The following is a 26,461-nucleotide window of genomic DNA, read 5'->3' on the forward strand; positions in this document are numbered from 1 at the left end:
GATCCTCAATCGGAGGGGCCCTTGGCCCCCGCGGGCTCCCCCATAAAGACGGAGGAGATGGCCACTCGTCCTGACGTAACCGGTTTGGGCAGATACACTTTCAGAGCCGGGCAACAGAGGCTTTTCATGGGCCTGCTCCCCCCCCCCCCTCAGGAGTCAGTGTTTACCTAAAGGCTAAGCTCGGGGAGCTCCAGGCTCACCTGCAGGGACCATGGGCTGCCATGAATGCATGCATAATCCCTCTAAGTCCATGCAGTCCCAGGCCTTCTCTGTGTGTGAGGAAGAGCTCTCTCTCTCTCTCTCCCCCTCTCTCTCTCTCTCTCTCTCCCCCTCTCTCTCTCTCTCTCTCTCTCTCTCTCTCTCTCTCTCTCTCACTTTCTCTCTCCCTCCCCTCTGCCCCGCCCCCCCCCCCCCCTGCTTCTGGAACCTCTTGCGTGGTGATCGGTCTCCCCATGGCAACCGCTACCCTTATCTGCATTTTCCAATCCAAGTCTTCAACAAGCGCAAACACGCACAGGTGCACACACAGGCACGCACAAACGCACGCGCACACACACACACACACACACATGTGCACACACACTCACACACAATCGCACTCTGTATCTTAAGTCTTCCGCTCCCTGTTCCTGTGGGTTTCAGCTGGTTAATGTATTTTTCATGACTTTGCTCCATGTGTTTGCTGTGTCTGGGAGGCGGGTGTGCTTTTAGAAACAGGGACTCTAACGAACGAGCTGTTCCTGACAAGATGCTGGTTGTTCTCAGCGTGTGCATCTGGTGGCTCAATGTGTGGGAGAGGACGCCCAGCCCCTGGGAAGTACAGCGGGGATACATATAGAATATAGTAACGCTGCATAGAGAGAGCAATTGATGACGTCCGTTTAGCGTGAGCCTATGAGGTCATGGCAGAGACCCGCAAGGGGTCAGAGCCATGAATGGTGAGAAGAACATGAAGTGAGGGACGTCGCACGTACACACACACACACACACATATGAGCCCACACACACACACACACGCGCACACGCACACACACACACACATACACACACACACCACATTGAAAGTCAAGCCTCCCTTCAAATGTTCAAGAATATCGCCCTACCATCTCTGCTGTTTTTTCACAGCTTTCAGGGGCTGAGAAGGAGAGATGTGTGAATATATGAGTGTGTGTGTGTGTGTGCCTGTGCATGTGTTTGCATGTGTGTGTGCGTGTGTGTGTGTGTGTAAGGGGTGTGATTGAGAAGGTCGCTGACCCCCCGCGACTGTGGCTGAAATCCCCACGGGTCTAATTCAGCGCTGGAATGGACCCCACAGCGCACAGGGAAGATGCCTGCGACATAACAAACACAATGGGCAATTGTGCGCTCTGTTGTGTAGCGTGCAGAAAGCAGCCAGCCCGGGGGGACAGTGCAGGGCTTTGTTAGCCTCTGGAACAGAGACGGGACGGGGGGGGGCGGGGGTCTGTTGGTTCAACAAGCCGGTGATAACATTTAACAGTTTGGCAGCTCGGACTCCCAGGGCGATATCTGTTTGATTTACATCCAAGCCCATTCATCAGCCTGCTCCATTAAACTCAGACACATGACATATTTTTATTTTTGTTGTTTTTTTTGGTCCGCAGGGGCAATTTGAGTCGCGTTTACCACTGTACGGATCAAAGGGGGGGTGGGAAATGTTGAGTTGTTTAGCGTAATGACCCGGGTTCTGGAGTATTTGCCATGAAACTGTTGGGTTGAATTTCAAATGCATCAGCAACGCCGTGGTAATATATTATAAATATGTTATGTTATTCCGTTGGCATTAGAGTATTCCAGATTCGCTCTCAATGGAGTCGTCTATTTGTATTCCTTCCATGCAGCCCCCCCCATCAATTTACTTTTCCATACGATTAAGTCAACGGAAACGGGAATGAATTTCCTGTCAACATTTCCAAGAAAAATATGGGAAAAAGCAACACGTTAACACTCATCTCAGAACTCTCCCAGCGCCCGTCAGGATCGGCTGTCAGGATCTCTTTCTCCCACCGCCTCCCTTCCCTCTCTCCCTCTCACAGAGCGAGAGGGAGAGAGACACAGATCACTCAGAACAAAGCCCGCCTCCCGCACAAGCAGGCAAACACCCTCCAACACGGCTGCAAATGCCACCAAACGCCCCCGACCCGCAATTTATTACCTCTTTTCTCCCTTCCCTTATTCAGTGTTTTCAGCGCAGTATACCACATGCCTGGGCCCCCACCCCATCACACTACACATGCAGATAAATGGTGTGTGTGTGTGTGTGCATGTGTGTGCATGTGTGTTTGTGTTTGAGTGCGTGTGTTTGAGTGTGTGTGTGTTTGTGTGTGCGCGTGTGTAGGTGTGTGTGTGTGTGTTTGCGTTAGTGTGTGTATGCGTATGCATTTGCGTGTGTATGTTTGTGTGTGTGTGCATATGCATATACTTGTGTGTGTGTGCGTGTGCGTGTGTGTTTGAGTGTGTGTTTGAGTGTGTGTATGTATGTGTGTGTGTGTGTGAGCGTGTGTAGGTGTGTGTGTGTGTTTGCGTTAGTGTGTATGTGTATGCGTTTGCGTGTGTATGTTTGTGTGTGTGTGCATATGCATATACATGTGTGTTTGTGTGTGCGTGTGTGTGTTTGAGTGTGTGTGTTTGAGTGTGTGTATGTGTGTGTGTGTGTGCGCGCGTGTGTGTGTTTGCGTTAGTGTGTGTATGCGTATGCGTTTGCGTGTGTATGTTTGTGTGTGTGTGCATATGCATATACATGTGTGTGTGTGTGCGTGCGTGTGTGTGCGCGTGTGTTTGTGTTTGAGTGCGTGTGTTTGAGTGTGTGTGTGTGTGTGTGTGTGTGCGTGTGTTTGCGTCAGTGTGTGTATGCGTATGCGTTTGCGTGTGTGTGCATATGCATATACGTGTGTGTGTGTGTGCGTGCGCGCGCGTGTGTGTGTGTGTGTGTGTGCGGGATGGGTGGGAGAGGGGAGAGAGGGGGATTAAAACAGAAGCAACAACAGCAGTCTTTTCATTTTCTTGCGGGTAACTAGAAATGATGCTTTGTGCGTGTCGGCTGCTCCGGGCCCGTGTTTGACAGGTCTTTCCTTGGGCCGCCCTTTTGTGTCCACCGCATAAAGGCTGGGGAGGAAAAAACACAAGCTGAGCCACTGTGCCGCTGTGGCACCGGCTATTAGTCAACGTGACGGCCTTTGCAGATGCTAATGGGCGTATAGTGTGTCCGGGCCCCCCTGACGCCCCGCCACCCCCAGAATGAGACGATCTGATGGCACAAAAGCGTTCTGCCGAAGGTTGACTTTTCCCCCCCTTTCTCTTTTCAGGGCCGCTACGAAGTCATTAGCTTTTCTTCTTCCCTTCACTTGTTTTTCTATTTTTCCTCAACCGCCCTCCCTGCTTTCAAACCGTATGCCGACGTGAGGGCTGGGTGGTTGGGAGTGGGGGGATTTCCCAAGTGTGGAGCCCCAGGTGATGCAACCCCCCACCCATCTCCTCCACCACCTCCTCCTCCTCCTCCTCCTCCCGGACTGCGTGTTACCCATAGGCCCTGTGGAGATGCGGTAACAACCAGGGCTCTTATGAAAGAGGAGAGGCCTGCCTGTCTGGGAGGGCAGGAGACCTCCTCACCTCGACCTTATTAATCAGCATCCCTGCTCCCCAACCTCGCCTGTATCCCCTCCCCGGGCACAGCGAGCTGCAGCCGGGGCCCGGGCTGGGGCGAGGGTGGGAGGGAGGGTAGTGGCCCTCTGGAGATATCCAGCGATGGGGGCTGTCTGGGCTAGAAGAAGCATTGCACCCTGAGCATAGAGGTCATGGCCCTCTGTAGGATGTGGCTGTAGGGGGTATCAGCATCATCATCATCATCATCATCATCATCATCATCATGAGCCCATGGGATGGAAACCACCCCCATTTAACCTCCCTCCCCGAGGGGAACCACCTCACCCGGTGCATTCTGGGTGAGTTGCTTTGCTGGGGTAACACAGCTGGTCTTCCTAACACAGTAATTATTAGCTTATGACCGTAAACAGTTGATTTTCCAGGTGAGTTACAAGGTTAAAACAGTGGATGCAGTGTTGTGTATGAGGCCCTGTTCTGTATGGGGCCAGGAGAGGGTTACTGATGGGTCTTTAACTCCCAGCAGAAAGGTACTGGGTTCAATGCCCCAGGTATGCTGTCTACCTGTCAGGCAAGATGCCTTCACGCTACATTCTCCTTAATGACCTGTATCTGAATTCACTCTAGTGGCTTTGGGGCACAAACAGGTAAATACCATGAAGGAACTGAGTCCTGGTCAACAAATGAATTAATCAGACTCCATATACTGCCAAACTGTCAAGCTCCCTATACCTACCAGGCTTTGTGTCCATGTCGGAGTTCAAGTTTTTGTCCACGTTTTTTCTGGCATCCTTGAGCAAGACACCTTTTTTTCTTACTTAAGGCATGTCCTAAAAAAGTAAATAAAAATGGTTGTGGTCACAACACAAAACGTGTAAAAAAGAGCATGACGATGTATCGTTTTTAATTATGTCCATTTTATTTGCACTTTCCTTTAAAACAGATCAGATTCAATAAATAAAGTACATTTGGGGTACACCATGCAAACATGACAATCTACAACATAAGACAAATACAGATTAATTTGAACATTCTTTTATCAGCAGAATAGAAGGATGTTTTCCTCACACTAGTTTTTTTTTTACCCAGTGTGAGTGAACTACACTTTCTCAGCCTCACCTGCGCACAATTGGCGGTGAATATATCTATATACAAATAGGCCCCATATACACAAATCAATGACGGGTAGTGGTGTCCACGCTGCCATTGAACTCTGGGAGATTAATGGGAGTGGATAGAGGGACAGAGAGAGAGAAGTTACACAAAGCGCTGATGTTGGACAGTGTTGAACAGAGAAGCACATCATCATCACATGTTCTGACACGTGATCACGGACCAAACAAACCCAGCTCTGTGATTGGTTGAATGAAGTCTGGTACCCAGAAAGAGCCCCCACACACACACACACACCATAATGCACCACACCAACTCTGCTAACATTCCCACAAAAACGTTCAAGTGTGATTTGAGGAGTGAGCTTCAGAGAGCGTTTCGTGTAATTTAAGCAATTTGGGGTATTTTGCATAATGACTAAATAGACCTCCAACAGTGATGTCTGGAATGGAACCCATCCGTCCAATGGAGACTTTGTTTAAGGGAACAGATTGATGGTGGCTGGGACAAACAGATGCATAAAGAGCAGGCAGAGCTGTACTCTTGAAGTATTTTAGTATCCAGATTGTCCTAGTGGGGCATTTAGCTGACTTGTTTAAGCTATTAGTAAATCTATTGAACAGAATGGACCGCTCAACTAAACGAATAACATACACCATGCTTTTATAACCACTGGTAAATGAGTAACTTATAAAAAACATTATTGGCACATTATACCAAGTAAGGGGGATATGGTCGTGATTAGTTACTTCCGAGCCAGTTTGGGTGGCAAATTAAAGTGCACTGGGCGATGATGATCAGATGTGTCAAATCACCTTTGGCCATACGCATTGGCTAACTACACGGCCAGCTAATGTCCTATAGTGGTGCCAGAAGAGTTAGGCCAAACAAGACGCACACACACACACACACACACACACACACACACACACGCACACACATAGTGAGTGAGTGGGTCATGAAAGGAATAATTGAAAACATTGACCACAACCTCATTTATTTAAAAAGGAGGGAGTGGGGGGGGAAAGGAAGGGAGAGAAGGACACAGCAAAGAGAGAAAAGAGAGAAAGAGAGAAGTCTGTTGACCCTTAAGGAGGTTGGTTGTGTTCTTTTCCGTGCTGTTGGCCATGTTGGGAGTCCTCTTGCAAAGGCATACACCTTTAACCGACGCACCGTGTAGGTGGCTGGGTGAAGATCCATTGCGGAGACGTTACTCTCCATCCTTTCTATTCCCCCATCTCCTGCGTCCGTTTGATCCGAGTCACATGGGCTGAAGATGTTCACACGATAATCCGGCAGGCAGCAGCATCAACAAAAAATAAAGAATCATAATGAACAAAATTGAAAAAAAAATTGCAATGAGTCTGGTGTATCTCTTCTGGTTCTTCTTCTGTGCGTGCAGGGAGGGGGGCTGGTTGGGGAGAGCTGGGCGTTCAGGTCAGACGGAGGAGAGGGCAGGGGGCAACCATTTACAGGGGCAGCTGAATCAGTCACCTTAGTTCAGTGCGTCACGTTGCTGTGATCTGCACTTCAGCCTACGGCGCCCCTGTAGACCGAGCACCGGAGGACATCGTATTAGCATGGCTCATCAGTACTGTGATATCAGGTTAAGTAAAATGGAAATGACAGAACAACATACTGGGCATAATAAAGAATTCATTTGGGTGGTAAAATAAAACATCTGGTACATGATATGAATGGCGTAGGCGGAATGAGAATTTCAATATTTAAGTCGCAATGTCTACGATTGAGGCTGTCCTAGTAAGCTTGGAAGGGAGGTGGGAGACTTTCAGAGGTAAAAACTCAGTAGTGTCCTGCCCACTCTGACTGGCGGTGCAACAGCTGTTTGACGCTAATTAGCGTAGCTCGGTGAACTGGCCTGACTGGGGGGGCTTTAGCGAGGGTTCACAGTAAGATTCTTGTAAACATAAGAGGTGCAGTGTGATTTGTTGGATAAATATTCAAATCAATCTCCATCAGCATTAGCTCCAAATATGGTCATGTTAAATTAAGCTTCGAGCTAGTGGTTATTGAGACATTAAATCTTGAAGAACTATTTCTGACTCTTTTCTAATTTAGTTTATAAATAATAATATACTATTTGAAAAGTCAGACCCCCCCCAAAAAAATTGGACCTGAATTTGCAGTGTATTTCATCTTATTACCGAGCGGTGCGTTCGGACACCACGATTGATAAAGCTGGTCTCTGGTGTAGAGTTGCCTCTGAACTCTTGGTCAGAAGCCCAGATGCTGAAACACATACCTGGCTCTCCTATTTCTCCTTGTGGAGCGCTTCGATGAAGGCTTCAAGCTTCTCCTGGATTTCACGCACTTTCTCTGAAGAGGGATAAGCACAGGCAGCCAGGCCACAAGGGGTTAATGGTGGAGCCACACAGATGGTTCCCATGTATCAAACTTTAATATATAGATTGCATTTCATATAAAAATACAGCTGGCTTACTCGTGTTTTAGGTAACACGTGTGTGTGTGTGTGTGTATGTCCTTTTTTCAGCTGTGTCAAAGTCCTTCTCTTGAACCATTTCATTATTCATTATTAAAAGGTTGTCAGGTTTAGCTTAGTTTTATCCTTGCAGTGGATTCAGAAACATGTCGTCACTGAGCCGGTAGGGGATAAGCATGTATCTTAAGGATGCACGCAGATAGACTCGAAGGACATTGGGGAATCGGACCCTGTTGTGTTCGAACTGGGAAACAACCTTCCATGAGAATAAAGCCTATTTCAACACAAAATACCAGATTCCACCCACAAATATCCAGTGTTTTTCAGGGTGCACCCTGAGTTGACGTCGCGTGAACTGTTCACTGTGCGATCATCCGCCTGGACTCCACAGAGCGTTAACCATTTGACTCGTGTGTATCAAACCAATGCCAGCTGCCGCCTGCGTTTTATTGGATTTGTTTTGGAGCGCTCAGGGGCTTGTGGGCATTACGGCAGTACTGTTTAGAATACATGACAGGGGGCTCTGCAACAAAGATGTCAAATACCTGCTCTGACGCACACACCCCAAGAAGGTTCTGCCACACAAAAGTGCACGCACACACACACCTTTACCTACACACCCACCCACACATGCTAACTGCCGTGGCTATTGTCCTTCGCCTGATGGAAATACCTCTTCCTTAACCACAATCATCATCATCATCATCATCATCATCATCATCCCCCAAGCAGATGGTCCCCTCTCATATGTGACGGACAGAACCTCCAGGCAGGACCTCTTTACACTACTTCTGATGAAGAGGGTCTGAGGGATAACCTCTTTCCAGTTAGATTACACACCACATCAAAGCTTGGTGTATCCGCAACTACACCCCCGCCCCACCCCCCCCCTTCCCAAAGATGGTACGTCCCTCCGAGGCACGAGTTTGACGGAGAGGGGGAGATACCATAACAACAACATTCCACATGAAAGAGGGGGACAAAAAAAGAATGAACCACAGCCGAGAGACAGTGGCAGCTCATGCGTACGCAGATCCCGTCGACCAATGACTGCTGTTCAAAAGGTAAATAACAAAGGGTTAGGACGCACGTCCGTTCGACATGTAGCGTCACACGACACGGCGTCTGCCCAGCCGCCAACGCCGCTAATCGCTGATCAAACACCGGTGGCCATACCGTCCCAGGGAGCGGGTTTCACGGGGAGAAAGGGAGGCGGTGAATGGCGTTGCCAGCTGCGCCGCAGAAGCCTGGCTGGCTCCGCCGTTCCTCAGCAGACCCCCTCCTCCTCCTCCTCCTCCTCCCCCCCAGCCCGGACTAATCTGTCTGGATCCCCACCAAGCTCAAACTCAAACAGCGGCTGTGAATAAGGACTGAACGCCGTCTCCCCGCGTGATCACACGGCCGCACGAGACGCGCAGGAACGCGAACCCCTGCTGCGGCTCGCTCTTCCTGAGGCGCGGCTGGGGTTCGTGCATAAAAGCGAAAAAACAGACTTTTCTAGATCTCTTCCTTTTAAGAAGCGGTGGATGTCAGCGGGGGGAAGATGTTTCGGACAAACCGTGTTGTTGAGTGTCCATTTCGGGGATGCCCAGGTAGGGGGGGTGGGGGGCGTTTGCGTGCCTCGCAGGGTAACCGAATACGAGGGACTGGAGGGGGGCTTGAAGGGGGGGGTTCGTGTGCGGGGGTCCTTTGATGCAGAGCTATCCCTTTCTCGTGATGGATGAAAGGCACATGGCAGCCTTTCAGGTTGGGAGGGGGGGGGGGGGGGGGGGGGGGGGGGGAAACACACGAGCATGGCCGTACTGTATCTGTACACAGTGGAAACCCCCCCCCCACCCCCCTACAAAAACAAACCCGCCTAACACACCGAAACTTTAGCAGCACTGGCACACCCCGGCAGCGTGGGGGGCTGGAGACCCCCTGCATAACCGGGGGGGAGCGCTCACAGGGGTCTGAAGGCTCTCAAGACCCCCGGGCACAGCCCCCAGGAACACAGACGGAACGGAGGGACCGAGCGAGACCCCTACAGTCGTTCAGACTCTAGATCAACATCTCAACGGGCAACCCCGACAGGCATCAACAGGCACGTTTATTAAAAGAACTCCATCCCCCGCCAAGACACAATTACCGTCCTGGCAGAAAGCATTATGACGCTGCCTTTCCGTCTCCACCTTCCTCCAGACTCACCCCGCCCCAAACCCAAACCAAAGGCAGGTGGCAGAAGGAAGGAAGGAAGGAGAAATCCCCCTGTCTTTGATACTCTCTGTAACAGGCCCGGGCACAATGGCGGTGAGATTACACCCCCGTAATGGAGGCATTAGAGGGGGCAGGCCAGAGATAGCACTTCTCCCGCACGCCACCACAGCAGCAGGTGTGGGGTGTGAAACCCAACCCCCGCCCCCCCCCCCCCCTGCGGTAACCTCAACCCAACGCCCACCGACATACACCCCCCCCCCACCTCCAATCTACACCGGTACAGGGCTCCGCTCAAGGCAATCCTCCGGGGCTTCACCTATGTGGGTGGAGATGGGTGAACCTCCTTGCCGATCTGCCCGAGTTAAGCACGGAAGGAGGAGGAGGAGGAGGAGGGAGATGATGAAGGTTGTCACTATAGCCCCGATGGGAACCCCCAGCTCAAACAGAGGTTGGTCTGAGAAATGAAGGGCGGGGGGGGGGGGGGGAACACTGAAAATCCCTGGGAATGGCCGGGAATCCCTCACAGCAGGTGGGGGAAATCTGTGCAGGGAAGCTGTCAACACTGTTCAACCCGTCCGGGAGGAGGGGGGGGCGTACAGGTAGTAAAGTCAGAGTATGGGGACAGCCGTGGGAATCGAGTGCCTCAACCATGGCAGTGTTCTAACGTCATGCTCCACGATTATTAAATCACGTTCATTCTCGTAGCGGTTGCACTCGGCCACCCTCTACGACAATACACTTTTATTCACCAACCAACAACACACTACAACACTTGACCGCTGTAGAGCACTTTTAGATCACAATCAGCAGATCCAAGAGGTGGCCCGATCGCGGGGTGATACGTCTCTCCAAGCGATACATCTGAACGTATGGGGATGGTGGCTCTTTCTCCCCCTTTATAAAAGGCATTCCTAACGACATTAGAATGAGGCCCGCCACAGCTTTCACGGAAGCAGGGGAGACACGGGTACTTGTGGAAAGCCAATATTCCGGGGGGTAGAGAGTGCTGTGAGAAGCGATATATTTATGTCCCTCTCCTGCACCATCTGTTTGTTTCCCAAAGACGTTGGTGGACCACAACAAGCCTTTTCTTCACAAGAGCCCCCCGCGGGAAAAGGCAACAAAAAGAAAGTGAAAGAAAAAAGTAGACAGTCACCATTGGCCTGTGCCTTAGCTGGGCTGGAGCCGCGGGAGTAAGGGATCCTAAAACCCCTTCCATTTAGCAGCCTGTTTACCTAAGAGATGAGCCCCCAAACACGGCCATTCAGCCGCCGAGCCCCTTTATCTCGTCATGAATATTCCCATAATCCTCTGGCCTCGGTCCCAGAGAGGCCCATTCTGGAAGGTGAAGGGGGGTGGAGGAGGCAGCGAGGAGCGGGGGGTGCCGAGGGGACTCTCACCCATTCAGAGTATCTCTCTCTCACCCCCCCCCCCCCCCCCCCTCCCTCCTTCCCTCCCCCCACCTCCTCTTTTCAGAGCGTTCTCTCGCCTGATCTTCACATGAAATGATATCTCACTCACGCCCACTCTGCAGAGTCCCTAAGCCTGGCTGCTTCTGGCCTCAGCCCCCCCGACAAGCAGAGAGCCCAGAGGAGAGCGGGCCAAACAGCCCTTAATTGACCCGCTGTTCAGACGGCCGAGGCTGGCAGGTGCCCCTGCTGGACAAGCGGGGGATCTCACAGGCAGGAGTGCCAGGGAGGAGAGTCTCTCAGTAAGCACCCGGGCGGGGCCGGAGAGAGAGAGCTTAGGGGCGGTAATGGCTGCTCTCCTGATTATGAGAGGCATGCGTAGAGTCAGGGGTGGGAGGGTAGGGGGTGCCGGTAATGAAAAGGTGGCAGCGGAGAAGACATGGGCAGCCGGTGTTGGCTCTGCACTCGGCGCTGAAAGCCCCTCCAGGCGAGATGGGTTCACCGCCTGGTCACCGCGGGGGTAGAGCACTCGCTCCCGACCTGTCATCGTACGGAGACTTACCTCTTTTTTTTTTCCCGCTTCGACCAAGGCCACGGCGAACGCGGGGACGACAAATGTTTAAGCATTCGCCCGCCCCGTTACCCCATCATTTTCAAAAGTAATCTCTTAATGTAACAAACAGAGGACTGCTCCTCCTCTTCCTCCCCCTCCTCCTTCCCGCCGGTTGATTTGTCACTGGATCTGCATTGTCACGCTGTAAACGTGACAGGGGAGGGGGGGCGATGCGTGGGCCGAACGTGGACGTCGACAGCCCGGTGGCCCCGAGAGTGACGGAGCCATGAATCAGCCCGGGAACAACTGGGGAACCAAGGGCCGCTTATGTCCATAGCAGATGGAGGAGGGCGCGCGGGGCCTGAACGGCGTCGACACCCAGAGGGTTAAGGGGAGGTTATGCTGAGAGCACGCTGTGTGCAGATGTGTCGAGCGAGGCAGAGAGGGTTGGGGTTAACACAGTGGTCCGTTGACTGACTTTGGTGAAGAAATGCAAATGTCTGGTAGATTCAAAAGGGCCCAAAACGAAACAAAACCTAGGCCTGATCTATTAGACTATTACTGTGTATTAAGTGACAACGTTAGTATATAAGTGACTCATGGTGCAGCATCACCAACATTGGTTTGGATGGAAACGAAGGGAACGTCTTCGTAAGAAAGCAATCTTTTAGGGGTAAAAAAGTAAAAAGCGCGCACAGCCTGGTACCTAACGCAGCCATCTTTATCTGGTTAAAACAAATACAAAGAATAAATCTATGAAAAAAAGAAGGAAGCCATAACCCTACAGGTCGGAGACAGCGAGGCTACACTTATATCCCAACGTAAATTAAAGACAACCGTCATCGGCGACTCACGGGGAGGTAAATCACCTTTAGTTGGCCGTTTGAGGATTCCTCGGCCTCACCTCTTGCACTCCAGTGGAAGCCACCGCTGGGTCTAAGTGGTGATCCATCACCGGGGCCACAAGAGCCTGGGGGGATGGGGAGGGGGTATGGGGCTGACATGAGAGCTCTGAGCTCAGATCCTGTCCATAATCCAGGAGGAACTCCCCCCCCCCCACACGTTTACTGGCTCAGCTCACAGGTGTTTGGGACTAGTCTGAGTGCCACTGGGAGCGTCTGGGAGCCATTGGGAGAGTGAAGCCATGCCAGATACGCAGGGGGATATTGTGCGAGGGAGGGGATGCATCTGTGCACGGACGTCCGCGCCGTTCTGATGCGACAGAGGGAGGGGCGCGACCATGCCTACCGGCGTGTTGGTCAACCGGCGTGCTGGTCAACCGATGTGGAACGACGAATAGGCTTACCAGCACAGGAGTACACAAATCATTGTCGAGCCACACACAGACGTGCGCACACACACACACACACACACACACACACACACACCAGAAAACACAGCATTAGCATTTCCATGAAATTAACATGGACTGCCTCAACCCTTTAGCAATTCATGAAATAAACGCAATTCCATGTGTGGCTCAAAAGTTTGGGTAGCGTTGACATTCTGTAAATCGGCGGGCTTAACTTTCAAATCAAATAATAATAATGATATTGTGTTTTCCTTCCCCAAGGAAGAAAGCATGCAAACGGGCAATGGTGAGAAGTGTTTCAATTTGGCCCAATCCAATCCAATCCCAAAAGATGGGATCATATTCCTCCTTTACGTTGTTCTGTCAGTTGCCTCACGCTCCAAGGAAATACTTGCCACGGTCCTTAAAAGAAAATCCATCATTCAGGGATCAGTTACCTCCCCCCTGGTTGGATTTAATGTTAGAAATGTTCTCTCATTAGCGCAATCCTAGTATCAAATACATTGGCTTACATTTCAACAGAATTTTCAACCAGAACACAAATCTCCTGCCCTTATTGACCGAATTTACTGCAAGATACGGTACTGAGAACATTACGCATCAGATAAAAAGAACAATGTCAAAGTCTGTTTTTGAAGCAAGAGACGATTTTCTTTAACAGTGCCCATAAACAAAGTGTTTTTGTTTCCTGATGCTGAAGTATCATTGTTAATGACGAACATTTCGAGGGCAAGGGCATGGCACAAAATGAGTCGGTTGATACAAATTTTGCAATGGATAGTTTTTCACCATAACTGTCACTGAATGCAAGGTTTTCCCATTAGCTCATCCCTGCCAGCACCTTATCACGAGAGAGAGACAAACAGGCACAGAGAGAAGGACAGACAGACAGACAGAGAGAGAGAGAGAGAGCGAGAGAGACAGACAGACAGAGAGAGAGCGAGACAGATAGAGCGAGAGAGACAGACAGACAGAGAACGAGAGAGCGCGCTAGAGGATATGCGATGGGACAAGTCTCTTGGGATCCTGCTGTGCTGGAAACAGATGGAGAGAAGGTGAGGCTCTCCTTCCATCACACACTTCATACCACTTCCTAGTTTCCCACACTAACCGTCTCTTCGCCCTCTCTCTCCCCATCGCTCTCCCTCTTCATCTCCCTCTCCCTAGAGGGTGAAGGACAGGTCTGCATTCTGCACATCGGTTTTATCTTCTTGTCAACACTCCCTTCGTACACCCCCTAAATACAGTTCCCAGAGTGGAACTGTACTCGCTTCACTTGCCATTTCTGCTACACTGTGAGCAGTGAGGTTTGACGTCAGTAAGCAGATAGCTTAACTGATTACTGACCCCTGCTTACTGTCAAATGTCCAAACTTTGTCGAATGTTTATGCAAAACATTTTGTTTCCTTCTTGGTTGACAACAAAAGAAAACATCCTCCACATACTGATTATTGATGCATGCAAACTACATTTCTGAGTGCTTAGTAAAGCGCTAATATGTGTACAAGACATTATTATTCATAACTGAAATACTTAATATAGATATAGTCATATCGTAGGCCACTGTGAAGTTGAAATGATCGGGGAGAGAAGAGTTCAAACACTCTCCGGTGCGTCCTGGCTGGGGAAGCGAGTGAGCTGAACCCCTGCTATCTAAAGACTCCATCTTTCCTTCAAGTGAAGGCAGATGCTCCACATTTGATCAATGACAGAGCATGTTTAACAACAACTCTCCCGGCCCTATGGACATTCTCCTACCCAAGGCACTGAAAGCAGCTCAAATTGTACAGTTTTACCACCGTTTATACTCTGATCATGCCCCCGATACATATCAGGCAGCATCAACTAACCCAACACACCTCTACCATCATCTTCTACTACATTTATTTCAAAATAAAATAATCAATCGAGTAGAGAACGCCTGATCTGAAAAACACACACACTGAACCTAGATGCACCGGACCATAAACGATTAGCCCGATGAACATAAAATGTATATAAAGCAGTATCCACGAGTCCAAACTCTTAACCCTTGCCTCCTCTACAGCCATGCTTTACCCATTAGGCGTGCGCGGAACCAGTCCCGCCTTCTTTCCACCCCCGGGGCTGTTATAGCGTCATGCTCATGACCCCCGAGATACAGACCACGTTAGTCTCGGTCCGTCTCTCGTGCCGTCTGGCTGCTCCGTCGACACGTTCCGAGCACAGCGTCCACCCCCCCCACCCCTTGAAGACAGTGAGAGCCCAGATTTACGCTCTTCCCTGGGAATCACCCTGCATGTTGCCAAGGGCCTGTCAGACACATGCTGGCCAGAGGATGGAAGGTGGGGTGTGTGTGTGTGTGTGTGTGTGTGTGTGTGTGTGTGTGTGTGTGTGTGTGTGTGTGTGTGTGTGTGTGTGTGAAAAGGGGAAAAACATCTTAACTTCCGTGTACAGGGTACTCTTAAGTTAACAAACGCGTGTGAGAGGGTCAAAGAGAGAATGCAGAAGTGTAATCTGGGAAAGAAATGTAATTTGAGCAAAAATCTGAGTGTAATACAAGATAAGTTTCTAGACAATCAAGGTGTGTGTGTGCGTGTCAATAAAAGAGAACAGAGGCAGAGATAGACAAGCTGGCGTAAGTAGGCTTTTAAGGTCAATGGTTCAGGTGTGTGTGTGTGTGCGTGCGTGCAGGAGTGAGCAGAGGTGTGTTAAAACAAGCATGGACAGCTTTGAATTAAGGAGAAAAGAGAGAGAGAGTGCGGGAGGGAGATGAAGGATGGTTGGGTGGATGGATGACGATGATGGAAAGGTGGGCGGGGCTAGCCATGGGTCGTGACCTGGACAGGTAGCAAGGGAAGATGCCAGCCAGCAGACTGGCGGGCTGTGGTGTGGAAACTGCCTGAGCAGACGGGAAGGCTTGAATGGGAAAAGCGATAGACAGGCTCATCCTCCTGGATGTTAAGGAGGAAAGCTTTGCTCTCAAGCAGCTCAGCAAGAGAGGCAGCGTGGGGGCTGGTAAGAGCCATAACGCTGACACATGGAAGACCCTCAACTCTCAGCACTTTAAATCAGTATCATTGACCATTGCATAATATGCCTGTGAAATCAAAATTCACCAAAAAAAAAAAAAAACATACAGTACCATACACCAAAATACCAAAAATACCAAAATCAACATTTTATTGCTGGATGTTACATTACCAAGTATGGTTATTCAAGGTTGGAACTCCAGACAGAACTCCTCCTTTTTGACAATACTCCAAACTCACCGAGAAATAAATGGATGCAGATTACACTACTGCGAAGAAATAAACAAAGAATAAAAGGGAAGCGAAGAGACGAGGGAGAAAGATGAAAACGAACCGAGCAACGGAGGTAAACCAACAGTGACTCGAGTGCAAGTCGGGCAGACTGCGCACACACGTGCACGTGCAGGCACGAGAGAGGCGACACAAACAAGGGGAGGAAGACGTGTACAAAGGGATCAGCTCCCCGGAAAAAAAGAGAGAAGACGAAGAAAATAAAAGATACTGTTTTGCCGCAGGGCGGATCTGTTGGGAAACGTTCCCCAGGATGAGGGGCCAGGCGGGGGATCAAAGACGTGGTACGGGTGGGTGCTGGTGGTGGTGGTGGTGTTTGCCTACTACACCCCAGCGCTCGGGAGCGGGCAGGTAGCGCTTGACTTCCAGCCAGGGCCCTCCAGGTCGGCTGTGCCATCGTTAAAACTAAACAAACGGTGGCGCGCAGCCGGCGCCAAGTCTACAAGCTTCACGACACCGCCCTGTTCCAGTCCATCACGTTCACACCCAGGCACCGCGCTGTGGGAGAGAGGGAACCCAGGGGAGGGAGGGCCCGTTCACACGGAGCCACCTGCAAGCACACATGCCCAGTGCACACACACACACACACACACACGCACAGTAGGGTGGGGGAGCAGAACCACAGGAGAGGAGAGAGGGGTCACATGCACCAACCTGCAAATACACACACCGGCCTGCACACACACACACACACACACACAGTATGGTGGGAGAGTGGGAACACAGGAGAGGAGAGACGGTTCATATGCACCCACCTCTAAGTACACACACACCATGAACCTTGAACACGCACTCTTGGGACACGCGCACACACACACACACACACAGGTGCGCCAATGCACTACAACGCTACGTCACCCCATACAGCAGAGGAGCAGCTCCTCTCACTAATCACTCCGACGGAAGCTGGTGGGAGGAGGGGGAGAGGAGCACGGCGGGAGGAGAAGGTGGAGGAGGGGGAGAGAAGATGAAAGGGCCCTAAGGAGAGCGGGGCCGAGAGGGCATTCCACTGAACAGGCCCAGACAGCCAGAGCACTATTGTATTCTAACCTCACATCTGCGCGCGACACACACACACGCACGCACGCACGCAAACGCATGCATGCACGCAAACACACACACACACACACACACACACACACACACACACACACACACACGCGTACTCACCCACACACAACCGCTCAACCATGACTAAGGATTTAATCTCACCGGAAAAAGAGGTAGGGGCGGGGGTGGGGGTGCACTGCAGAACGGAGCTGAGGTAATAACGCGACTGTGTGCCTTTTGTGCCCGCGCACACACACACACACACACACACACACACACACACACACACACACACACACACACGAGTACACCCGTTCCGGCCTGTGTACTGTACAGACACGCGCTCTCCATCAATCTGACATGCAGAGAAAACGGGCCAGGAAGAGGGCGAAGGAGGAGGAGGAGGAGGGAGGAGGAGGAGGAGGACGAGGAGGAACAAGGAGGAGGTGGGAGGCGGATGACAGGCAGGAACCACAGCCTCTCTTTCACATGGGGCCAATTCATCTGACATGTGAAGAGCCGGGGATTTGATGCCTAAAGAGCCTTTACAGTCCCCTTACACACAACGCCCCCCACCCCCCAGCCCCGTTTGCACAGCAATTTGCCAACTTGAGAGCAGGCTGTCGCTCTTTCACCGGGTGAGGAAGAGACGCGGGCAAGCGGAACAGAGGTGGGGAGTAGTAGGGGAGGTGAGGGGATGTGGGGGGGGGGTAGTAGAGCAAAGGCTTTGGTTCACACAGGAACCTTAAGAGCATTTGGATGTTACCTGCAGTTCAGATATTCTTCCCACCGGCACCCACAGAAAGCAAGATAATGTGCGATTCCCAGAGCAAACATCCTCCCGTACATTATGCCATCTCCCACAGTTATGGGGGGGGGGAGGGGGGAACAAAGACCAGGGCACAAAAGGGTTTTGGAAACCCTTATTTGGGGGACGGACGGACAGATTAAACGTCATTCAATGACCTCGTTGTTTCTGATACAGTTAAAAAGGAAAAGGGAGTAGATCCAGGATGTAGCAATGCATTCTCCTGCAGCAGGTACTGCTTTAGCCTTCTTGACAGGGGACAGCTGCTGTTACACACACTAAAGCTTTATTGTGTGATTAACGTTGTTTGTATACTCCCGTGGCTTCTGCACAAAACACACACACACACACACACACACCAAATAAACAGCAGGACAAGCAAACACACGCATGTGAAACGCGAGGCCCAGTCAGGCGTGTGCACGTCTGTCACAGGACAGAGGGCTCTTGACACCGGCCCGCCCCCCGACAGCAGCATCGTTTGGTTAACAGCCCTCTGTTTATCCCCCAACCCCCTCCCCAACGTGAACTGGTTGTCAGGTGAGGGACGGGAGCACCCTCACCGAGCGAGAGAAAGATAAGAGAGAAATGGAGAAAGATCCAAAATGTATTGCGTTTAGATTATTTAATATTGAGCATTGTTATTGCCAATAGCCAATAAAGAGAGCGCCTTTATTAACTGTTGCCGATAAAAATGCTCAACATTTAATATATGCTCATATTTTGACTCGAGTTGATTTGATTTGTAGATTCGACTCCACATAGCATCAAAGCACATTGTCGCACGGGCTGGAATCGTTTGAACAATGTGCTTTCAATGAAGGAAACAATAGCCCATTAATCTGCGTCACCAATGCTAAACATCCATCAACCACGCCATGCAATGTTCATGAGTTGTGAGGCAGGGTGGGGGCTGTCTGGAGCAGGTAGCCTGTGGAGCAGGATGACCTTCAGGGTCGCACCTTGCTGTGGGCCGGAGGCACGGGCTGCCTGCCCCAGACACGCTAGCACCTCTCCTGGGTGTGTGTGTGTGTGTGTGTGTGTGTGTGTGTGTGTGTGTGTGTGTGTGTGTGTGTGTGTGTGTGTGTGTGTGTGTGTGTGTGTGTATTCCCATCACAACAATAGTCAGGAAGCAGGTAGTGCGGGCATTTGTTATTTGTTGCAAGTTCGATTTCAATTTCAATACATAGTCCTTGAGCAAGACCGCAAAAAAACGACTGCATGATCCAAGCTTATTAAAACAAGCAATAGTGAAACGACATAAACATAAGACGTAAACAACCATGTGAACATTGTTACCCTGTTATGTGGGTACCTCCATGTCTCCGTCTAGAGCTCAGCAATTACAGCGTAAACATTCATACATAAAAGTAGGCTATTTGAAATCCTATGCTGGCCAATAGCACATCTTTTCATGAGCTAAACTGGAACTTCAGGAACTTCCCCTACGCCAGTATGCCGTCGTACTTTGACTTAAGGAATGCGTTTGGTTCTGTTCTCTGAGGCAGATCGCTCCGTCAGGCCGTGAGTCAGTCTGCGCCGCTCATTTACAGAGATTGACACCCAGCTTCTACACATGCACACGCACAGACAGTGCTCTGTGTGGGATGTCTAACAACCCACATCCTCCCCTCTCCCGCTGCCTGACATAAGCGAAACGAAGCGGGATATGGATTCATTGACGAAAGGAAAGCCCCCCCTTACTCTCAGATTCAAGACGTTTTAAACACTGATACGAGAAAAAAGAGAAAACGATTACAAGAATCTGTCTCGTCCCAAGACAAGAGCGATTAAAAAATTAAAAAAACGTTGGCGTTGGTTGATTAGCCCAACGCCAACGACACTTTCAAAAAGGCAACATATCAAGCGTTACAAGACTTGTCGTGGGATGGGAGGGGAGGGGAGGGGGTGTGGGGCTGGAGGTCTAGAGGTTCCCCCCCGCCCCGGGTCCTGCCGTGCTCTAATTGCTGTTGTCGACGTCGCGGTACGCGTTTGTTATTAAAACGCTCAAACTCGACAAGTCAAGTCTGCCCCGGGCTTTAGGCTTTAACGGGGGACGTCACTTTAACAAGTCCCCACAAAAACTAATTAACGGCACGCCGGTGATAATTCTAGGCTGCTCTGACGTCTGCTCATCGCTAGCCCCACTCTCCCACACCGCTTGACAGTTTATAGCGTTCAGGATAAACAGTGGGCTTTTTCACATGCTCTCCTGTGTTAAGCTAATGTCTGCCGGAATGATTAACAGATGGCCTTACAAGCGTAAGAAAATCACCCCAATGCATCTCTGCCCTATCTTTACACATTGTGATTGCGTGTGTGCGTTTGTGCATGTGTGCGTGTGTGTGTACGTGCGTGCCGGCGTGTGCATGTGCCTGTGTGTCCGCGCAAGTGCGTGCCTGCTTGTGCATGCGTGTGTGTGTGCCTGTGTGCACACGCACAAAAGCGTCTCTGCTCAACAGATCGCTTAGTAGATACCAAAGGCATTCCCACATCCCACATCTCCCACGGAGATGAGTCTTCCACGGTGGGAAGTGGGAATGTCACGCCTATTTGGAGGGGGAGGAGGGCCGGGGATAGTCTTTCCATATAGGGCGTGCGAGGCTAGACAGGCCTGGGCATTCCTGGCACTGTGGGGAGGGAGGGAGGGAGGGAGAGAGAGAGAGAGAGAGAGAGAGAGAGAGAGAGAGAGAGAGAGAGAGAGAGAGAGAGAGAGAGAGAGAGAGAGAGAGAGAGAGAGAGAGAGAGAGAGAGAGAGAGAGAGAGAGAGAGAGAGAGAGAGAGAGAGAGAGAGAGAGAGAGAGAGAGAGAGAGAGAGAGAGAGAGAGAGAGACAGACATGTTTTCGGTGTCCTCTGTAACTAAAAACCGGGCTCCATGCATGAGGGGGACATCAAGACCAGCGCCCTTTAGATTCGTCTGACCGAGCGTGGACGGCTAGACGTGCGTTCCGACACCCAGATCTTCTTCTAAGACGTGGGCTGTGTCCAACGTCGCACCAATCGCTCATGTAAATATGCAGGACAACATGGCTGCCACAAAAGAGGAGTGTGAGAGCAGGGTGACCTCCAGTTGAGTACTGGCCACTACCTTACTGTGAAGCGTTAAGGCCAACATTGCGAAGGCTGCTGCAGCTCCGAATGGGTGCCTTTACAAGCAAGTATTAGGAATTATCAGCATAGTAAGACAGTAGAAAGAAAAGGGTGTGATTTTGAGCGATTCTTGGATGGTACAGCTGATAAGACAAGCTAATATGAATTATCTAAATCGTGAATGGCTGACTTATTCAGCTGCAGTTTTAGCCCCGCGTTGGTAAATGGTTACAGAGACAGCCAATGATTATTAACGTCATAATCTGATAAGAGCAACGTTTCGGCATTTACAGGTAAACTAGCAGGAAGCAATCGCATTCGTTAATAATTTGGTATGTGTGTGCTTGCATGCACGGTGTCGTACAAGGCCGAAGGAGGCCAGGTTGTGTTTGGTTAGCTCAACTGATTTCCAGCGTTGCCCTGAAAACAAACAAGACAGGAGGCAGCCATTCACCGGCAGACCCTTCACAGAGAGGTCCTTATCAGGGCCGCAGGAAGGAAAGAATCGAGAATAAACATCACAGATAGAGAGGGAAGAAAGAGGGAAAGGGTGGCAAGTTCAGTCTTTGGGTGGCAATCGTGTAAATGTTAAGTCACACTGCTGATGTGATGTAACACACACACCAGTGTGTGTGTGTGTGTGTGTGTGTGTGTGTGTGTGTGTGTGTGTGTGTGTGTGTGTGTGTGTGTGTGTGTGTGTGTGTCCAGGTTCACTTTTACCGATACTAAGGCTTGGGGTTATCAATGAGATCTTTGAGTCTATAAACCAGAGGTTCTGCAAACAGGAAACATAGTGCCAAATGTCATCCGTCTTGGAACAGACGGCACAAGAGACGCAAGGGTAGGTGTGTCTTACCACCCAGGCATCATGCAGAACACACAATGCAAACACACAGCACATTGATATGGATATATCAATACATGCATCCTCAAGGTAAGGTAAGGTCTCTCTCTCTCAAGAGAGTTACCTGGTTAGTTTAAGGTTACTTAAGAATGGGTACTGAAGGAGTGTATGTGGGCACAGACATGCATGGTTTCCTGTGCACATGGGAAGGTCAGTGAGTATATGTCTGTGTGCGTATGAACATATGTACATAATAGGTGTGGGTATGCACACATTAAACGGTGTGTGTGTGTGAGTGTGACAGGGGACTGGGAGGTTAAGTCCAGGTCCGACGGCACGCCTAGCTCGTGCTGCACCAGCGGCACACCACTGTCGCCACTTAGCTTAATAGGAGGACTGCTGAGGACGCTTCAAACACGCGGCTGCAGCCCTGTTATTAAGCCCCACCGCCAACGGATGGCTAATAATTAGCGTGACGCGCCAGGGAAAGGCCTTTTCTGGCAGCTAATAGCACACCATTAAATGGGCATGTAAACACAAGAGCCTCCACTTCCACTCCTATCATATGTCAATGTTTGATGTCCTTGTTTTGTTTTTTTAACGCTGTAACCAAGGTACTGGAAGTAATGCCTTGTTCAAAACGCCGGCACAACCGAGACGACTATGGTCAGATCGTTGGTGGCTGAAATCATTCAGCGCTGAGATACAGACTTCATATAAAGTCATTTCCCATCCATGGGAATGGCACCGAAACCAAACATGCTCCAGTGGCTCCACTGGAGCGGTTGAGGGTTGGAAAGTGGGCCCCTGACTGCATGCGGTCAGCCATGCATGGGTCGGTGACAGCGTTTATAAAAACTCCGGGAAAGTTTGTTTTGTTTTGTTGTTGTTGTAGTTAGGCGAGTGTCTGCAAGTATCGGTGGTGTAGATGGGTCTGGGCTTGCCTCTGCTGGCACAGGTCAGATCTGGCTAATAGTCAACATTCAGGGGAGTGGGTGGAGATGGGGTCAATGCTGTGCGTGAGTGTGTGAGAGAGAGAGAGCGTGCCACAGCTGAAAGTAGAAGCCTCTCCCAGGGTCTGGTTACTAGCGGGGGTCCAAACAGAAACAAGAATCAGAGTCTGCAAGTGACTCATTCAGCCGACACACACACACACACACACACACTTAGGCGTTTGTCAGTTGACCTTTGACCTTCCACCCTTCCCAGAGTACCTGTCCGACAAAGACCAGCCATCATTGACTCCAGCTATGCGGTCTGACAGAGTCTGCTTGAGTGACTACACCCTACATACCTGCTTAGCATCAGCCCTTTAAAGCACATGAGCTTGACTCCAGCGGGACCCTGTAATCCAACCATATGGGCCTGTTAATGCATGGAAAACAACCAGAGCCTGGGAGAAGAAATACGACAAGACAGACCATTTAAAACCTGAAAAACAGATAAGGTCTAGCAGGCCGGGACGGGTCCGGCGGTCAACGCGTTTGTGTTTTCCGAGACAGTGGAAAGCACTGGTGCTGTGCTGAGAGGCAGCACTTATGACTGTAATAAAACTGGTGCTTTCATTTAGGGCTGGGCAGTCCTGGTCGGTTCCTCTGTTGATATGCACTTGTTTGACCAAATTCTAATTGGTCGGACAAGCGCTTATACTTTAAAGGAAAAAAGCGCTTATTAATGCATTAATTTTAGGGGTGGGAGGGACAGATGCAGACCAATTTGTTTTATTTTTGAGTGATGGTCTATAGTGTTATGAATAACATTAATTATTATAAAAAAATTATATTGAAGGCTCTGTAGATCCTGCTTTAATAATAATACGTTTTGATAGACTATATGACTTATAGGACAGGAGTTCAAAACTCCTGGTTTTCACAACTTTGAAGTCACTCAATTAAAGGAAGACAGTTAGTTGTAACTAACTGAACATTTACTCTGCTTCTCTGCAAATTTATACCAAAGAAGTTGATCTGACAGCATTTTATTAAAGAGGACGACACAAAAGTATGTAAAGTGTAAAGTAAGGCAGAGTTTGCAGGCATATGATATAATGGAGTGGGTTGAAACCCACTGACTTCCTCCAAACAGCACCTACGTGATATTAGCAGGTAGAGTAGAATGCACTGTGGCCGATTATGAAAATCAAGAGATAACACACAGATACCTGTTTGCTTGGTTGAACTTCAGTCTACCAGGAGCCCTAATTTTATTTTCCCCCACCATAATTAAAATGGCTCCAGTTCAGCTTGGCATGAATGAAAATTAAATAGGAATAGCGAAAAAAAACTAAACCTTAATGAGGCAATTATGCCTTTACACACTAATTGAGACGTGACCAAAAGGGATAACACTTTTTTTTTGTCTGCTTAATGTTTTAGTGGGGCGAGTCAGAGAGAAGCAGCGATAGACCGAGAGAAAGAAATAGACAACGATGGAAAGATGGAGAGGGCGAGAAAAAGGTTAATCAGTAAAACATACATTAAGGGTGAGAAAGTAAATCTATTAATAAAAACCGTGAGCAAAATAAAAATAGATCGTCAGAAGAGGCAAAAAGACAGATAGACGCAGAGAGAGGTGGGGAAGGAGAGGGGGAGGCAGAGACCGAGAGACGAGGCGGGGGGATTGAGAGACGGATAGAGAGACGGACAGAAATAGCGTCCGAGCGAGTCAGGGCTCGTCTTGCCGGCGTGTGGGCACAGTGCAAATTGTGGCGTGTTTAATCAGCAGAGTTGTGTTAACAAGAAGCCGTCAGGCGGCTGGCCCTGACAGGCAGCGGGCGGATGCACAGCTATAGTGTACAAACACACACTTCTGTGGCAGTTAAAGCCTCTGAACATTTTTATTATGCAACCGCGCGCACACACACCTCCCTGTTTTTTGGGGCGGTTCAAGATTCGACTCATTTTGTATTACACACAGACACACCAAGTATGCGTATATGTAAATGGGTCAATCTGGCTAAATATACAGATAACGTACGTAAGCTTTTGGATGTATAGATAACATACCAATATAGATCATCTGAAATACAGCACAACACGCAAGTACAAATGGAGTTTCAAATAAGGCAAGATCACATGGTTGGCCTTGAGATCTGTCTGATGGATATTCAACAGAGCCCAATCTACTGGGACAGCCAGAGAGACAAGAAGAAGACCTGTGGATTCACTGAACACGCATTAGTTATAGACTACTGCCACCTGCTGGTAGCACCAGAGGTTCCTATAGGTTGGAGCACTGGTTAAAAGAGAGTGTGAGTGTGCGTGAGTCTAAGTCTGAGTGTGTTTGTGTATGAGAGGGGGTGAGTGAGTGAGTGAGTGGTGAGTGAGTGACTCACTGAGGTCCTCGGCCAGTTGGACACGTCGCCCAATGATCAGGTGCTTCTTCTTCTCGGAGTCCTCTCCAAAGTCCTCCAGGACTTCCTTTACGTTTTTCTCCAGACGCCGTACTGGATAAATAGGAGGGGGGGGTACAGGGATTAAAGAATGACAACACACAAAACAATCAAAAAACGAGAACGATACAATGCAGAACGAAGCAATGCTAATCCCCACCCACAATATTGTTTTGCTGTTGGCTATGAATAATAATCCATTTTTTTTTGTGTTCCCACACACAAACTATAGTACTAATAGATACTCATTTTCAGCTGTTCAATTAACAGGACCCCCGGTGAAAATAAACAAAACAAAAAATGCCTCCGAGTGTTTTTTTTGCCTCGTAAGGGAGGAAAAATAAGTAACCAACAGCGGCCCATAAACAGGGTTTACACACGCGTCTGGGACTACAAGGTGTTCCGGTTTACTACCGCCTAGCACCGTGCACACGCGCACGCGGGCGCTCATTCCGCTAATAAGCAAAGCGTTGAGCGGCGACGGTGGAAATAATTAGGCTTCTGTGTGGGGGAGTGTTTGCTTGTGGAGGACACCAGTCAGAAACCTGACTGTAATTGGCCCCTTGATTGGCTGCAAGCGCTCTAATGGATGGAGTGTGTCTGGGGCGGAGGGGCTGTGACTGTGGGGTGAGAGCGGTGGCAGCGAACACGCGCAGGGTTCCCTGTGCTCTGGGGATTCTATTAAAAACCTTCCCTGTGGACTGAAGTATTGTACGAGGCGCTCCTGATGGTAGTGGTGAAGAAATTACCCTCTGGGTCAGTGATCACTGAATTAAACATTGCCGTTTCTCTTGTTTTTACACTCGATATAATTTGAAAAGTTTAGGTACGATGTTAAAAATGATTTAATCATAGGAATAGTCAGGATCCCCATGTATGTCGGGTTGTGTGTCTCTGCCCGTCTCGTTCTGCACGTTCTACTGAAGACACATTCAAATCGATAAGAAAAGAAGAAAAATAACACGCTTTGAATTGATTTATGTTTGATCGACAACCTTAGAGACGGTTAAGGACGTTCAGTTAACCAGAAGTTAGGGTTTTACAATTTCTAATTTTTCTGTACAATTTCGTCACCTTACCCTCATTGTTGGTGAGCTGCTGTCTCAGTGTGTTGGCCGTGATCATCAGCATCCTCTGGATCCGCCAGAACAACACCACGTCGTTGCACTCCAACTGTAGGCGCGCGTGCGTGTGTGTGTGTGTGTGTGTGTGTGTGTGTGTGTGTGTGTGTGTGTGTGTGTGTGTGTGTGTGTGTGTGTGTGTGTGTGTGTGTGTGTGTGTGTGTGTGTGTGTGTGTGTGTGTGAAGGAGAAA

General features: G+C 49.7%; 1 protein-coding gene across 6 annotated transcripts in view; it reads right to left on the reverse strand.

Moving 5' to 3' along the window:
- Window positions 1-4,527: 4,527 nt before the first annotated feature.
- opa1 (OPA1 mitochondrial dynamin like GTPase) overlaps window positions 4,528-26,461 on the reverse strand; it is a 43,652-nt gene continuing 21,718 nt past the window's right edge. For all 6 annotated transcript variants that reach the window (XM_079739358.1, XM_079739356.1, XM_079739355.1 and 3 more), the window contains 4 exons: window positions 26,228-26,321; window positions 25,092-25,202; window positions 6,995-7,068; window positions 4,528-6,277 (listed from right to left, as the gene is read on the reverse strand). In XM_079739358.1, the coding sequence (XP_079595484.1) occupies window positions 7,004-7,068; window positions 25,092-25,202; window positions 26,228-26,321 (270 nt within the window). In that variant the 3' untranslated portion in view covers window positions 4,528-6,277; window positions 6,995-7,003. The remainder of the gene's footprint in view (window positions 6,278-6,994; window positions 7,069-25,091; window positions 25,203-26,227; window positions 26,322-26,461) is intronic.

Source organism: Pollachius pollachius (assembly GCF_949987615.1).
Source record: "Pollachius pollachius genome assembly, chromosome: 7".
In the NCBI taxonomy this organism is placed as follows: domain Eukaryota; kingdom Metazoa; phylum Chordata; class Actinopteri; order Gadiformes; family Gadidae; genus Pollachius; species Pollachius pollachius.